The 14935-nt window shown below is 35.0% G+C and overlaps 2 protein-coding genes and 1 long non-coding RNA gene across 6 annotated transcripts; 1 reads left to right on the top strand and 2 right to left on the bottom strand.

Moving 5' to 3' along the window:
• The first annotated feature begins 4722 nt into the window (after positions 1 to 4722).
• LOC108479147 (probable inactive shikimate kinase like 2, chloroplastic) lies at positions 4723 to 9026 on the top strand. Of its 2 annotated transcripts, none has more exons than XR_008276022.1 (8): positions 4723 to 5064; positions 5554 to 5744; positions 5823 to 6017; positions 6430 to 6491; positions 7083 to 7149; positions 7221 to 7339; positions 7714 to 7901; positions 8287 to 9026. XR_008276022.1 is itself a non-coding variant. In XM_017781570.2 (8 exons), the coding sequence occupies exons 1-8, from the start codon at positions 4852 to 4854 to the stop codon at positions 8403 to 8405; spliced, it is 1143 nt and encodes a 380-aa protein (XP_017637059.1). In that variant the 5' UTR covers positions 4735 to 4851; the 3' UTR covers positions 8406 to 9026. The 2 variants fall into 2 exon arrangements, 1 of the variants encoding a protein (XP_017637059.1); XM_017781570.2 differs by having other exon boundaries at positions 4735 to 5064; positions 7725 to 7901.
• LOC128285562 (uncharacterized) lies at positions 6415 to 7272 on the bottom strand. The gene is made up of 2 exons (XR_008276023.1): positions 7199 to 7272; positions 6415 to 7112 (listed from the first exon to the last, which is right to left on the bottom strand). It is a non-coding gene; the product is annotated as an uncharacterized LOC128285562 (long non-coding RNA).
• LOC108479146 (inactive poly [ADP-ribose] polymerase RCD1-like) lies at positions 8717 to 14134 on the bottom strand. Of its 3 annotated transcripts, none has more exons than XM_053023108.1 (8): positions 13984 to 14134; positions 12579 to 12726; positions 11138 to 12401; positions 10630 to 10868; positions 10132 to 10235; positions 9461 to 9646; positions 9267 to 9362; positions 8717 to 9167 (listed from the first exon to the last, which is right to left on the bottom strand). In XM_053023108.1, the coding sequence occupies exons 3-8, from the start codon at positions 12277 to 12279 to the stop codon at positions 9093 to 9095; spliced, it is 1842 nt and encodes a 613-aa protein (XP_052879068.1). In that variant the 5' UTR covers positions 12280 to 12401; positions 12579 to 12726; positions 13984 to 14134; the 3' UTR covers positions 8717 to 9092. The 3 variants fall into 3 exon arrangements, with proteins under 3 accessions (XP_052879068.1, XP_017637056.1, XP_017637058.1); XM_017781567.2 differs by having other exon boundaries at positions 13560 to 14073; XM_017781569.2 differs by having other exon boundaries at positions 10132 to 10196; positions 13560 to 14073.
• Positions 14135 to 14935: the final 801 nt, after the last annotated feature.

Here is a 14935-nt window from a genome sequence, read left to right as displayed (position 1 = left end):
AAATATCAAAATTCAAGTGAAACTATTAACACGGTTAAAATTATATTGTTAAATTTATATTCATTATAATGTCATTTTTTAATTACATGGCTATCAAATAAGTATTTTTTTATTTCAAAATGTCATTACAGTTGAAAAATAGAAGAATTAAATTCCTAAAAATAAAAATAGAATGACTAAATTATAACTTTTAAAAATACAAGAACTTGTAATAATTTTTTTGATAGCCCAATAAGTCCACAACCTTTGTTATTTTATCTCACTCATCTGGTAAAATTTGAGCTTAATGGGTCATATTATTTTATTAGATATTATAATTATATAGTAGTATGTTGTGTGGTATTTAAATGACACGATTTCAATTAGTGTCATTTAATCTCTTCTCTTTTAATATTGTAAAGATAAATGGAATTACGTGTAAATAGAATGTTTAGCAAAGTTGGAGGAATTGAATGCAAAAGACAAATTGGAAGACTTTATTTTGTAATGAATGAGTTTGATGGTGACAAATCAAATAAATTATGAAGGGAATTGGCAATGCTATGCTTCAATTATCAAACGTCGACTCATCCAGTAATGAAGCACTAAGTCATGATTGTTGACTTTTAACAACTTTAAGCTCAAATGGGTCGTAAGGGCGCCAAGAGATATGAATATTTAAGAAACCCTCAAGATTAATTAATACTTGTTTTGGTAGCCATTAATGAGGTTTTCTCATTTTCAGATATTGAACCTCAACAGGATTTGGGTGCTTTACTTCAGATTTAACTAGCTAACTACTCCTTGGATTTGAGGTCTTGACGAAGGCTAATAAAAGTGAATTAGAGGAAGTCTATAACAAGCAAGCCCCTGATGGAGAAAAGAACATATATTGAAATAGGATTAATTTTGAATATTAATGAATTGAAAGAACATTAAATCCCTCTTGTTCAGCTGCTGAAAATGTGTACTATATATAGTTGAATGGCCTCAACTATACGTATAGGGAGAGAGTAGCACAGTAAAAAGTTTGAAATTGACCAAGATATGCACCACACTCTCCGGCCTCATATGGCATATAGGACGGTACCCAATTCCCTCAAAGAAAAATAGATAGAACAAAAAGAAGCACAAACTCATTCACACATGCCATGAGTTTAAATAAAATTTTAAAACGTTTTTATGAATTTGAAGAAGAGAAAGAAATGATGTATCAAAATCAAATTGCTGATTTTGGAGGGAGGAGTAGAAACAGAGAGAAGCAAAGGAAGAAAGTGGAGTAGCAGTGGGAACAAGTAAAACAATAGACAGAGGCTAGAAGCCTTGAGCTACTCAAACAAATGAAACCAGGGCCATCAGTATTGGGAAGAGAGGCCGTACAGTGGGGTTCATTTTTACTCTTGTTTTGGTTATAGGGGTCAGAGCCAGTAAAAATTCATCCATCCATCCATTATTCATAAATCAAAGCTGCAGCACTCACCAGTGTTATATTTTCAGAAAACACAGTCTACAGAATGTCAAAATAATAATTTTATCATCATTACACTATCATTCATTCATTCATTCATTCCCTGTCCACCATCTTTTGAACACGTATCAACATCAAGTTGGGTTGATGTGGACGAGTGGAGAGGGTGTCAGCCATCGGATTTATTGGGCTCTTTGAATAAGGGGATAGTGACCCCTCCCTGCACCCACCCTGTCACCTCCACCTATATATTTGACGCTCTTTGTTTTCATCTAATGAAGAAACCTTTTTTTGAATTTGTTTCATAAATTAAAATATTTTGCAGTGATTGAGTAGCTCGAGAACTTTTGCATGAAAATGTGGGAGGGAAAGAGGGCCCAATGTTAAAGTCATAATGTCACACAATGGATGCATGGTATATTCAACTCCCTTCTTTGCCTTTTCTAGCTCTTGCCATTTACAACTATTTATTTCTTCCTCAAACAAACTTGCCTTTTTCAGTCCACCAGCCCCATTTGTTTAGTGCTAAAACATTACTATTCATTTTAACTCCAAAATCTAAATTTAGAAAATTTTATTCTCCTTCCCTCTTATTAAAAAAAAAAGTCTATATCTATGGGATTGAGTAATAAAATCCTAACATTGCCAATTTCAAGATTCAAAAACTTGATTTAAATACTTAAAAAGAAGAAAAAATCCACTCACTTTTCTCAATTTTAGATCCCAACAAAAAGGTGTTATTTAATGCTGTCTATCAATCTACTTTTTTCCAAGTTGTCCAAACCTAATACTAGACATTGAATGAGGAAAATTTTTTTTAAGAAGATAACAGTAATAAATGGCCCGTTACAAAGACCCAATTGTACTTTAATACATTAACTTGAAAATAATATAATCTTACCTTAGAATTAAGATTCAATCCCAGATTAATGGTGAAAACTGAAATTAATTAGTAGAGTAAAATCCTTGTCATGCATAGAAGAGCCCTATTATACCTTACTATCACGTACCATGCAAAAGCATATTGGTCCACCTCCAACTTTACATGTCGGAAATTTCAATTTCGTGAAGTAATTAAATAATTTTAACTTTCTCTTTGGATGCCAGCATATATCATTTATTTATGCAACCCCACCCAAAGAATTATCATTACACAGTCTAGACATTTTTGTGAAAACCTAAGCTATAATTACATCAAAATTAAATTTAATTGAAGGAGTGAATCAAAAACTCTTACCTTTTCAACTGGGTGGAATGATAATTTTAAAAGTAGTAAATAAGAAAAGGATTTGGACCGTTATAAAATCTGTTCTGACATCCTAATTCCCGTTGAAGGTGTAATATAGGAAGTTAGTTTATGCGAGTGTGAATTTGGTTACAAGACGACGAATAATAAGGCGAGAATCTCGCGGGAGCCATTCTTCTTTCTTCTTCATTGTGGAACAAAACAGAAGGCATGTAATAAATAATTACACAACGTTGATAAGCAACATTTTCTTAAAATGCATTTCACACGTTGCAGAAAGTGGAAGCCAAAGGGGGTGGATATGGTCAAAGACACAGGGTCACTGTCAGGGAAGAGAGAGGGGAAAAAAGGGCGCGAGAATTAAGGCAAAAATCATATTGCAATCCATTGCTTTATGATTGATGCCTCGCTGACAGCGCTGTCAGCGTAGCAGAAGCAGCTGCTGCTGCAACAAAGAAAAAAGAAAAACAGCAGCAAAAGCTCTGTCGTTTCATTCAACTAGTAATATATATGTAAAAAAAAGGGGCAACACGGGCAGTGTGATGGCGACCATACGTCCCTTCTTCCCCTTCCTAAGGGCAGTCCTGTCTTTATCTGCCCGGCACTTAATAAGGGCTCTAACGTACAAACAAACTAAATATAGAATAATTACAATTTACAACACCACCAACAATCTTCTTATCTTTTTCACCACCATATTCCTACTTATTTCCTAAATTCTATTCCTCCATAATTTTCCAACCCTTTTTAATTACAATTTTAATTCACTTCTTCCTACTTTAATCCTTTTTTTCATCTTTCTATTTCTTTTTCTTTTCTTATAAATACTACCTAATTTCTTTTTCATCTAAGTCCATACCTCCTTTAATTGAACTCTTAAAGTTTTTCTTTAAAAAAAGATTAATTCACAAATTAGTACTTAAATTATACTATTTTTCCCAAGTTTTTTAGCCACAAGTAATAGCTAAACAACTTTTTTTCACAAGTTGGCACCTCCGTTAGTCCAACCGTTAGTTATGTCGTTAAGACTATTTTCTTCTTCAAAGAAAAACTTAACTCACGAATTAATACTTAAAACCATACTTTTTTTTTCCGAAGTTGATGCCTAAACATTTTATTGTCACAAATCACAAATGGTATCTAAATTATTCTTTCATTACCCATTTTATACCAAAATTTTATATTTGTTAAAAAAATCCCAACTAATAATAGTCTGCCACGTCATATAAACTTTAAAAAATACTTTTTAAAATTCTTTTATTTTCCTTTACATCATTCTATCTCTTTATTTTATTTTTCATTGTTCCTCCTTTATAATGCCTAGTAATGCCAACAATTCTCGAAGTTTTCCTTCTCGAAGTTGAGACATTGGAGATGAATTTTTAACATCAAGGTTTACTTGCTTGACTTGACTGATAAAAAAATAAATACTAAAATAATATATATATATATATATATATAACTTTAAAATCAATGAGTAGATTATGTCTAAATTAAATAAGGTATTAAAGGCGTGTAAAGAATACAACATTGATTGTAATGTTGGTCCAAAGTTAATGATATGCATTACAGTGTTAATTAAGGCGGTTTTGGTAAGCTCTTTAATTGACTGACACCAAAAGAATGTTGTAAAGGAAATATTAAAAAATAAGATGGTGGAGTGGTTAGATATATGGACATATAAAGGCAAAGAAGAAGAGTATTGAATTGTATTAATTTGGAATTGCATTAATGATATATCCCATGGTTTTAACAACATTTCATGTGATGATATGCCCACCCTTTTTTTATTTATGAAGAGATTGAAAAGGAAAGTTAGGAATTTGGGGGTATGCTTTAGTAATTTAGGGGGGGAAGGGGAAGATTTCAGATGCTTCTATGTAAGCATTTAAAGCGAATGGAACATTTTCTTGCTTCTTCCGGTGTATTATAGGATCGGATCAAAAAATAAATCCATAACAAGTTGTGTGTTGGCCCACCTCTAACCTCAAAGATGAAATGAAAACAACAAAGCATGTTTGGGTTGGAAGTTAAGCCATGAACCCAACTTCAATCTGTTGGATTCAGCCCAGTAGTTGAAACACGGTACTTGTCTGATTTCTTATCCACTCTGTCTCTCTCCTTTTGATTGCCCATAATATCAGATGAAAGTAAAGCAATGGCTAGTGCAGCTGCGAGCGCCAGTTCCATGCTTTGTTTGTCATTGCAGAACCCAACCAAAACCCTTCATTTCTCTATCAAAACACATTCTTTTCACTTCTTAAAACCCCACCTTCCTGCCTTTCGTCGGTACTCTGCGGGAGTCACACCCATCAGTCCACTTCGTGGCTTCTCCTGCAACTGTTCCTCCACCAACACTACGCACTATGAGGTCAACAATCTTTGCCTTTTTTAATCTATTTTCCTTTTTTCCTCTTACTTGTTTTCCTCAAAGCTAAATTGACTAGGCCTACTGCTTTAAGTAAAGACTGATACAGGAACTAGAACTGTTTTTTGTTCGTCTATTCCTAAGTTTTTTTTCTCTCTGCTTTCCTTTTGTTGGGCTCTTATGGTGTAATAATCCAAACAAGGTTGAATCTGAACGAATCAAACTTGTATATAGCTCTAGTTTGGGTCACTATAAGTTTAGTTATCAGTACAACCAAATAATTATGCCCATTGAATTTTACCTATAATGAAACTTGTATAGTAATTCATTTCATTAGATTGACTGTGCCCATGTATGATAACAAACCTTGCAAGGGGTATCCTTCTATATCGGAGTTCATGAATTTGAGAATGTTTTTCTTTTGATTTCCCAATCATTTTTACAATTTGGGATTTGTTGTTTAGCCATACTTAACTATGGAGCATGATACAGTTCTCTGATGGGTCTTCTGAAGTGGAACTAAGGTTGCAACTTGGTGGTCAAGATGTTCTAAGTGCTAAAGATATATTTGTAGATGTGGATGGTACTTCTCTAACAGTCAAAATACAGCAAGCTGGGTCCATCATCACACTTATAGATACTAATAGTCTGTTTGAGAAAATAAAGCCTGCTGAAACAATATGGTTTGTCGCTGAATTTTGAATGAACTTCATTAATGTAAGATCACTACGCATTTAGATTTACCGTCTTGTCTTAAGCAGGTATATAGACGATGATCAACTTGTTATTAGCTTAAAGAAGCAGGATCCGAATCTGAAATGGCCAGATATTATGGAATCATGGGAATCATTGTCAGCTGGTTCTATGCAACTTCTTAAAGGAACATCAATTTACATTGTTGGGGATTCCACTGAAATTAACCAAAAAGTGGCCCGAGAACTCGCTGTTGCTCTCGGGTATCCCACTTGTCCTACTACATATTTGTTGCTTCTTCTCCTTTATAACATTTCCATTTCATGTGTTCTTAAATTAAACTGTCTTCCTTTTCCTGCATGTCATCCTAATTTCAGCAGATGAAATGAATATTTGTTGCTTCTTCTCCTTTATAACATTTCCATTTCATGTGTTCTTAAATTAAACTGTCTCCTTTTCCTGCCTGTCATCCTAATTTCAGCAGATGAAATGAAAAGTAGCCATTGTTCCTCAAACTAAGTTAATAATTCGAGTGGCATAGTAATACTCTAGGTTTAGTTTTTAAAAGCAAAAACTGTGTTATAGCTATATTTTAGCTTATAAATGAGTACAAACAAACATTTATTTCGCACATGTCCTCTGCCCTTACCATTTAATAAGTTTATATGATCGCAGGTACACGCCACTCGTTACAAAAGAACTATTAGAAACTTTTGCCAAGCAAACTGTTGATTCATGTGAGTTACATCTTTCTGTTTCACTAAATGTGGGATGCTTAATCATTAATACTAGCTCCTTAGTCCCAAGGATATGCACATGACTGGACCTCAATTCCATCACTCATGCATGGTTACATAAATGATACACATTCATGGATATGGATATGCCTCCCTGGTTTTCCTCTCCGTCTTTCTGTATCTGTAGTTCTAAAAGTCGATAAAATTTTCTTTAGAAGCACCACAAGTCTATAAGTATGTCACTCATATTTACATCTAATCTCCATGCACATGTTGAGTGGATTCGTTAAATCACTGATGAGAAAGGTAGTTGCCATTCTTCATCTTGTCTTGTACAGTATGGCAGTACAAATCCTTATGTCAGAGCTTGCGCACCTTTTCCCACAATTTAGCTATGTAATTCATACGCGATCATGTTAGCCACTGATTATAGATATCTTCGCTAATTGCTACTTTGAAGTTATACTTCTCAAAGAAAAATGAGATTTACTATTATTTCATGAAATGATATTTCAATATACAGTTTTCTAGAAACTCATTGTGCTATGTCGTAACCAGCTTGCAGCTATTAATTAGTTTGATCTGTCGCAGGGGTGCTCGCTAAAGGCTCTGACTCTGTGGCTGAAGCAGAAAGTGCAATATTAGAAAGCTTAAGTTGGTAAGGTGTATGTCTCAGTTATTATTAAAAACATGTAAAAAGGCATCACCTTGGCTTGCTTGTCCTGGCAGTCATGTCCGGGCTGTTGTTGCAACCTTAGGAGGGTCTCATGGGGCTGCAGGAAGGACCGATAAATGGAGACATCTTTATTCAGGGTTTAGTATTTGGTTGTCACAGACTGAAGCTACAGGTAAATTTGCATTTACTTTGTATCAATTTATTTATCTGTCACAGACTGAAGCTACAGTCATCAATCTGTTTCTTGCTGGTCAAGTTGTTTCAGACAATTTCGGGCCAACTGATTTGCTTATTGACATAGTATGAATCCTGTGTTTTCGCAATATCTTTTTCTTTAAAAATATAAATGATTACCTAGAAAGTCAAACCTGAGTTTTACATGAAGCAATCCTGTTATAAGCTTTGGGTGCATCAAAATGCATACTAAGCATCTCATTTTAGCTGGTATGAGTACCATTAACTGTAATTAGGCCCCTAATACTTGTGGAAGAAGTAAAGGTGGATAAAAAGTAGGGAGTAGAATGGTTTTTATATTAAGTCGTGCAGTCACTGTGCAGATGAGGATTCAGCAAAGGAGGAAGCGAGAAGGCACATTGAAGATGGTAATGTTGGCTACACGAATGCAGATGTGGTTGTGAAGCTCCAGGGTTGGGATGCTGATCATGCCAAAAGTGTAGCTCAGGCATCCTTGAGTGCCCTCAAACGCTTAATTCTATCTGACAAGAAACTTCCAGGTATCCATCCATCAAAATTATAGGACCTCCTTAGTCCTCAGTTTTTCTCTGGTGCATACTTGTGTTGCACAAAGATATTCCAATGAGTAAATTACTTTCCAAGTAAAAAAAGAAAAAGGAGATATTTTGGACCGGGTGAATAAGCAGTCCTGTAGGTGTTGACTGGAAAGACCGCATTGGTGCCACCCAAAACCCTCTCTCCTAAACAGTGAGTAGTGGCCTTTGGCCTTAAGACCCTTTGCGCTTTTAAGTTTTTAAGGAACTAGCCAATCGTGTAAGGAATAACTTAAACCTCATTTCTTATTATCTAATTTGAATAATAACAAGCAATTATTTAGGAGAAATTGCTGTTGCTCAGTGAGCTAAGTAGCGTGTTTTTGAGCAGGTAAGAAGAGCCTTTATATAAGGTTAGGATGTCGCGGGGATTGGCCAAACATCAAACCACCGGGGTGGGATCCATCAACTGCTACTGATGCACCCCCGCCTGCTACATTGCAAAATTAATTTTCATTTTAAACACCAACATGCTTTGCATTTTATATCATATATATAATGTGATCTAAAAGAGAGTTTTTTTTTTTTTCTATCATGCTTATTTTTTAGGTCAATTTATCTATTGTGAAGATTTATCTTTTATCTATGGCACTGGCATTGACCCTACCAGAATAGAAAAAAGCAACGTTCCACGCGGTTTACTAGTTTTATATCATATATGTGATCTGAAAGAGCATTTTTTTCTCATGCTGTCTAAAGTCTTTTTATTATACATGCATATCCGCGAAGGCACACCGTATTTTAAGTAGATTTGGCTCATCTTTGACTTAACAAAGTGGAATTTTAAGACGTCTTCATTTTTGAAACACCTCAAACTTCCGCTTTATCACATCTCTGATAAAAAAAATTGTAAGTCCCAGGCAACAACAATTTGTATTATACGATAACAAAGCAACGAGTCCACATTGAGAACCACAAAAAAAAAAAAAAAACACACTAGAATGCGCGGGTCTACCACGACAGTTCCGATGAAAACAAGTCGTCAGCATAGCCAAATCCTCATTACTAGAGAGACACCTAGCAATTACACCATTATTACGAGAAACATTACCTTCAATAAACATATCCACATCATGTCGACACATTTTGTAACAAGCACCAAACTGAAAGACAACCGTCAACTTGAGATCACCACGTTCAAAGGCCGCCAGGACCATTCGTGTTCTTCTGCTTTGCCGCTGCTGCCGCCTCTAATTCATGTCTAGATGGAAACTAAAAATAGCCAGAAAACTTGATTAGTTTAACTTTAATATCAAAATCAACCTATTGCATTATAGAGCTGATAAATCATTCCTAAAGTTTAAATCATACCTTGCACTGCAGAGATGTTATTGTTGATCGCAACAAACTATCTCCGACTATCAATCTCAGCTTTTTGACAAAATCATCACGACTTATCTTCTTTGCCTGATAAGCGTCCAAAAAAAACAATAATGCAAAAGAATCAAAAACCTTTTTCTTTTTAAGCATATGGAGCTAACAATCAATCATCTGATTCAACATACCCTGAATAGTTCATAATGATTAGTAACTTGATCCATATCTGAACGAGGGATTTTGTTTGAGATAGCAGCAAACAACATTGGGAAAGGCATCCAAGGAGATTTAGGGGTCTTTGAAGTGTTTGAACCCAGGCTAGGATCATTTTCGTGGGATCCACCTGATTCTGAGGTTTGGTGATTAATACTCCCCTAAGGACAAAAAAAACATCACATAGCACACAGCAACTATCATTAATGCAGAGGTGATTTGAGTTGCCGTATGATAAAACTCTTGAGTGCTAAAAACAGCACACAGCAACCAGAAATGGCACTTTGTTGCAGGACAAAGAAGCAGACAAATAAATCAGCAGGAACCAAGCATAAGTCGGGATATTAAAAACAGCCAAATGCTATTTTGCAACTTTTGCAAATTTGAAACACATACCCTTACAATAACCAAACTATTCCCGATTGTACAAGTTCATAAATAGCATGATACATAACCACAGTATGTACATTGTCAGACACCAGTGTCGTCCACCAGAGTAGGATCAAGTCTTTTAATTATCCTACTTACCATAAGGCCTAGGCCATCATGTTGTCAAACTGAATATATACATTCATATATACATACATACATATATATATAGAGAGAGAGAGAGAGAAGAAAAGCATAATTCAGATATATTACTCACCAATTCACCGGCAGATGATAATACTGGTAAACGACCCTGAAGTCCTGGAGTAGATGCAGTGACGCCTGAAACAGCATGATTAGTCTCACTTCCAATCAAATGCCCTGTGGGAACAACATAAACCTCAAGAACTAAAGAACTGAAATATTTCAAAAAAGGAAACATATGATAGTCATACAGAATTTGCAGAAGACACAGCCAACTACAACTCATTGAACCAGTAGTTGAGTGATCTGTTATTCTGGAATGAAAAAAAAACTAAAAGCCCCACCAGAGGAGATATCAACGCATCATGGAAGAAGCCTTGATTCTTTAAATTAACAAACTTAAACATTTTCCATCCATGTTTGAAATGGAGATAGAACGTTTGAGGACATTTAAGTTGCAAACCATTAAAATTTAACACCATGTAGAGTTTCCAATTTGATGTTAGATGAAAGAAAGGAAGAATGAACATATTCATCAAATAAACAACATTCTAAAGGTGAAATATATCACCTTCAGCATTGGAGATCTTGAAACTAACAACAAACTCTGGATAAATGTGAGTGCTGATATTCATGTTCCAGATAATATAGTACTTTGGATGCTGAAGATCATCCACTCCACTATCAAAATCTTCATTGCTAGGATAACACTGTCCACTTCCAGGACGAAGAAGCTCCATTTTTCCCATTATTACACGACATAGTATCATGTACTTTATTCCATTTTCGTCAACATCACAATAGTTTGCACTGCACAGACAAAAGATAAACTTCAGTCCTCAAAACCACTAACCAAAAAGGTGGAAGTTGATAATGTTCCCTGTCAAGAAACTTAAAATAGTAGAAGAAAAAGGCAACAAGGAGACAGTTCAATAGTACTTTCCTTCATTCACAGGTATTATGTCATTAAAAGAATAATTGTAGAAGCCTTTCATCATTCTCTCAGAAAAACAAACAATAGAAGACTTGCATATTCAAAAGAATTCATAGCAAAAAAATAAATAAAAAATAACTCCGACCTGGTATTAGTAAATTCTACTGTGGCAAGATGAACACCAGTGCCATATTTGTGTGGAATTCTGGAAAGGCGACAATCCCCGAGCCCGTGCATCATGATGATTGGCAAGTCTGACTGAGAGCAAGCAAGCCAAGCATGCTGAACATTTGCATCACCACGATACTTCTTCATAATTTGAACCTGCTTCAGGAAACGCTCCAACCTATATTGTGTTGAAGAACTGGAGCAGGGCTTTATATCAATAATATCTGAACCACAAGAAGAGCTCATGCCCAACAGGAACATCGTCTCCACAGTTTGAGAATCCAACTGTTCTCCAAATTCTACATCCACAAACTCCTTTTCAGGAAAATTTAACCTTGGTTGTTGAATATCCTCAATGATTTTGCTGTGTTTTGCATCACCATCCCTGTTGCAATTATCCTCAGCTTCTATGGCACAGCAAATGGTGGCAGGTTTCTGAGCAATTTGAAAATTGCTAACAAAAGAACTTGACTCCCCACTACATTCCTTCAACTTAGATTGATCACCATTAATGTCAATTTCAAGATGTAGCTTGATCTCAGGGGGAACATATGATTCATTATACATAGATTCATGATCACTCTCATACTCATGAGCCTGATATAGTTCATCCTCTACAGAAAAAGTCTCCGGGAAGAAACAGCCATCTGCTTCGTCAATCCAAGCAATTGGTTGTTTCAAGCCAGTTTTCCCATCCAGTCGAAACATATGCAAGAAATCAAGCACAAAAGATTGACCATCTTTCTCCAGCTCAATAAATGGCTTCTTTGTGATGAGATCTTTCCTAATTGAAGCAATGAGATCCTTGGGAAAATCAGTCCATTCACCTTTCTCAAAGAACATGATGCGCTTCGGAATGCCAGTTTTCTTAAAATTTGAATAGCAAAGCAGCAAAGATCTTTTCGAAGGATGAGCACAACTAACAACTTTGCCTTTGTGATCCTCTAATCTCCTCAGCTTGCCACGCTTCTCGGATGGTAAACACAAGTTGGGCAATTGTGGTAATATCACATGCGAAGCTCCAGGAAAATAAGTTGAATGCTGCGCAGCCCGCTTTCTCTTCCTATTGTGCAGAAACCCAGGCTTATTATCCGATACCATGGCGTTCCGTGCTTCCATTTCTACCTAGATCAATCCCTATCAACAAGCTTAAAACCAACGCTTCTAATGTAAAAACGACTATGAGGCCTATCTTCTACCAAACCAAAAGAAACTGTCTCCTAAAACTTGTTATGAAAATCCTGAAAATGAAATGAACATAATAGTTAGGACATTAAATGACATAAATATCACAACTCACACCGTGGAACATAAGTAACAAAGTTCAGACTGCGCACAACCAATTTTTCAAACATAGTGGCTGAGAGCATATCAAACGGAACTTATCAGAATAACCATACAGACAAAGGAATACATACCTAAAACTGCAGTTAGTGTTGATGCTGTACATATCCATGTCGCACATGTTCATCTTGTACATTTTCTCTTCTTTATTCTTTACAAGAAATTCATAAAAGAGAAAGCAACCTCCGGTTTCTACTCTACAGCCCTAAGTAGTTCTGCCTCCTATTACATAAAAAAAAAGCACATAAGAATATTGTGGCAGAGAATTTCATAAATTATGGTTCAACAAAGAATTTCATAAATTATGGTTCAACAATTATTTGGTTTCTTTTTTATTTCTTTATTTTTTAGCAACATATTTTACAGATCGAACATCAAGTTGATCTTAAATAAATCGTAAACTTTCACGCGGGTTAGAGTAAGTAGCCACATCACTTTTTACATAATCGTGAAACAGAAACAGCGCTGACTTGAAAAAATGAGCACTTTCTACAAGAGTAACAAAATACGAAAATTTATACGAAACACCGTTGGCCTTCGAGGCAAAATTAAAACAACCAAAAGAATCTTAGAAATTTAAATCCTCTACGCCGATTACAGTCAAGAAACATTGAGCCAAAAATCAGAAACCAAGAAAAAAATCTAGTAATTTCTCGTAAAAAACTTGAGAGTCTTGAGATTGAGGATTGACAAACTAAATTAACAAACTAAACATTTTTCTTGTCTCGAAAAGCTGAAACAAATCAAAAATAAAAATAAAGAGTTCAGAAAATCTTAATTTCTTGCAAACACTGCAAGATCGAAAAAATTTAAATGAAAACCCTAGAGCATAATTTTCTCAAAATAACATACTAAAATATCTTTCTTGATCCCCAAATAAAAAGCAATATTTACAGAAATCAACCATCAACAAATTAGTCGTTCAACAAAATTAATTCAACAACATGCAGATCGCAAGATCTGGCCCGATCTATGCCGAATCCACCCTCAAAAATCGAATCCAGTAAAAAAGAAAGAAAATTAACCTTAAACTAAAAGAAAATGAAAGATATTACCTGCGGAAGATATATATTTTATAGTGATTCACTTCTCAAACGAGAGAAATTTTTCATTTCCTTTTATTCTTTTATCTTTCTTTTCTTTTCTTCTTTTTTTTTTTTCTTTTTGAGAAGGCGGAGGGGAGGGAAGAAGGGAAAGAGAAAAAGAAAAAAAAAAGAAAAAAAAAGCCCTAACACTGAATGATATACGACGCCGTTATAGAAACGAGTCTTCCTCTTATATCGCTCTAGCGTTGACGGAGTTTTCAGAGTCGGCGGTCTTTGTATCTCTCCGCTCTCATTTGCTTTTGATATTTTCCGTGAATAATTTTTTTTTTCTCCTTTTTCTTTTTTCTTCTTCTAATCTCCCTTACTTGGACAAAAAGCAAGGGCGAATCGGAACATCAACGTTCCATATTGCGCGGGGGGATGATAAAGTTACCTGCTGTCATACATTGTTCTGTCACCACCATGTCGGTTTTGTTTGGAGTATTTAAGATCCGTGGTTTGCTTTGACTCCGGAGTTCAGCCCTGGATGAAAAACATTTTGATTGGTTTGGCGTTTGGGGTAGATAAGGGTCATTTTCGGGATTGAAGAAATCATACACGGAGGCGGTTGTTGCGAGGGGTTATTTGGGGAATCAAAACTTTTTGTTGGGGTAGAGTGGGAATACACTCTTAATAACTTGTGTTATAATTTTTTTTTGAATGATCACCTTGACAAAATAATTCATAGAGTGGGCCCAGTTGAAAAGAAGGAGATAAGCGAGGTTCGTGGCAACCTTATAAATTGTGATCAAGTGAAGACGCATGGACTCCACAGCCTAACGCACGATGGCTTTCGGCGTGTCTCGTAGCCGATGCTCTAAAAATTTGTGGGTCCTTTTTATTTAAAAAGTTCAAAAATGCTTTTTCGTCGCAATATCGATCAAAAATACTTAACGATTTTTTCATTGTTGTGGCGAAATCAAAATTATTTTTTCACCGTACTAATGAAAAATATATAGGTTTTAGAGTTGAAATGTTGTTAAAAATTATTTTTAAAAACATAAACATTGAAATTTAGATTTTTTATTTTTATGTTTTAAAATAAAATTATCAAAATATTATTATTTATACTAATTATAATTAAAAGATATATAAAATAAAAGAGGTATTCATTTTTACTGGTATTGTAACACCTCTAACTCATATCTGTCGTCGGAACAGAGTTACGAAGCATTATCGGAATATACAGAACAAATACAGACATTTCACACTATTTAACATTTATGTCAAAAATTATTCATAAAGTCCCTTATATGAGCCCTCGAGACCCAAAACATACATTAGAAACAAGTTGGGACTAAACTAAATACTTAGAGAATTTTTCGCAAAATCTCAAAAATTTTCGA

The sequence above is a fragment of the Gossypium arboreum genome, chromosome 12 (genome assembly GCF_025698485.1).
Source record: "Gossypium arboreum isolate Shixiya-1 chromosome 12, ASM2569848v2, whole genome shotgun sequence".
Taxonomy (NCBI): Eukaryota; Viridiplantae; Streptophyta; class Magnoliopsida; order Malvales; family Malvaceae; genus Gossypium; species Gossypium arboreum.
Note: the sequence above shows the minus strand (reverse complement) of the source record. Positions and strands in the feature narration are given on the sequence as shown.

What these genes read in the sequence shown, in the direction of transcription:
- LOC108479146 (XM_053023108.1), bottom strand. Translation starts at nt 12,279, where the DNA reads ATGGAAGCACGGAACGCCATGGTATCGGATAATAAGCCTGGGTTTCTG. An exon ending in CAAGATCTCCAATGCTGAAG is followed by an intron (nt 10,236 to 10,629) that starts GTGATATATTTC and finishes TTGTTCCCACAG; the next exon opens with GGCATTTGATTGGAAGTGAG. An exon ending in ATCATTATGAACTATTCAGG is followed by an intron (nt 9,363 to 9,460) that starts GTATGTTGAATC and finishes GACGCTTATCAG; the next exon opens with GCAAAGAAGATAAGTCGTGA.
- LOC108479147 (XM_017781570.2), top strand. Translation starts at nt 4,852, where the DNA reads ATGGCTAGTGCAGCTGCGAGCGCCAGTTCCATGCTTTGTTTGTCATTG. An exon ending in CCAACACTACGCACTATGAG is followed by an intron (nt 5,065 to 5,553) that starts GTCAACAATCTT and finishes AGCATGATACAG; the next exon opens with TTCTCTGATGGGTCTTCTGA. An exon ending in CAAGCAAACTGTTGATTCAT is followed by an intron (nt 6,492 to 7,082) that starts GTGAGTTACATC and finishes GATCTGTCGCAG; the next exon opens with GGGTGCTCGCTAAAGGCTCT.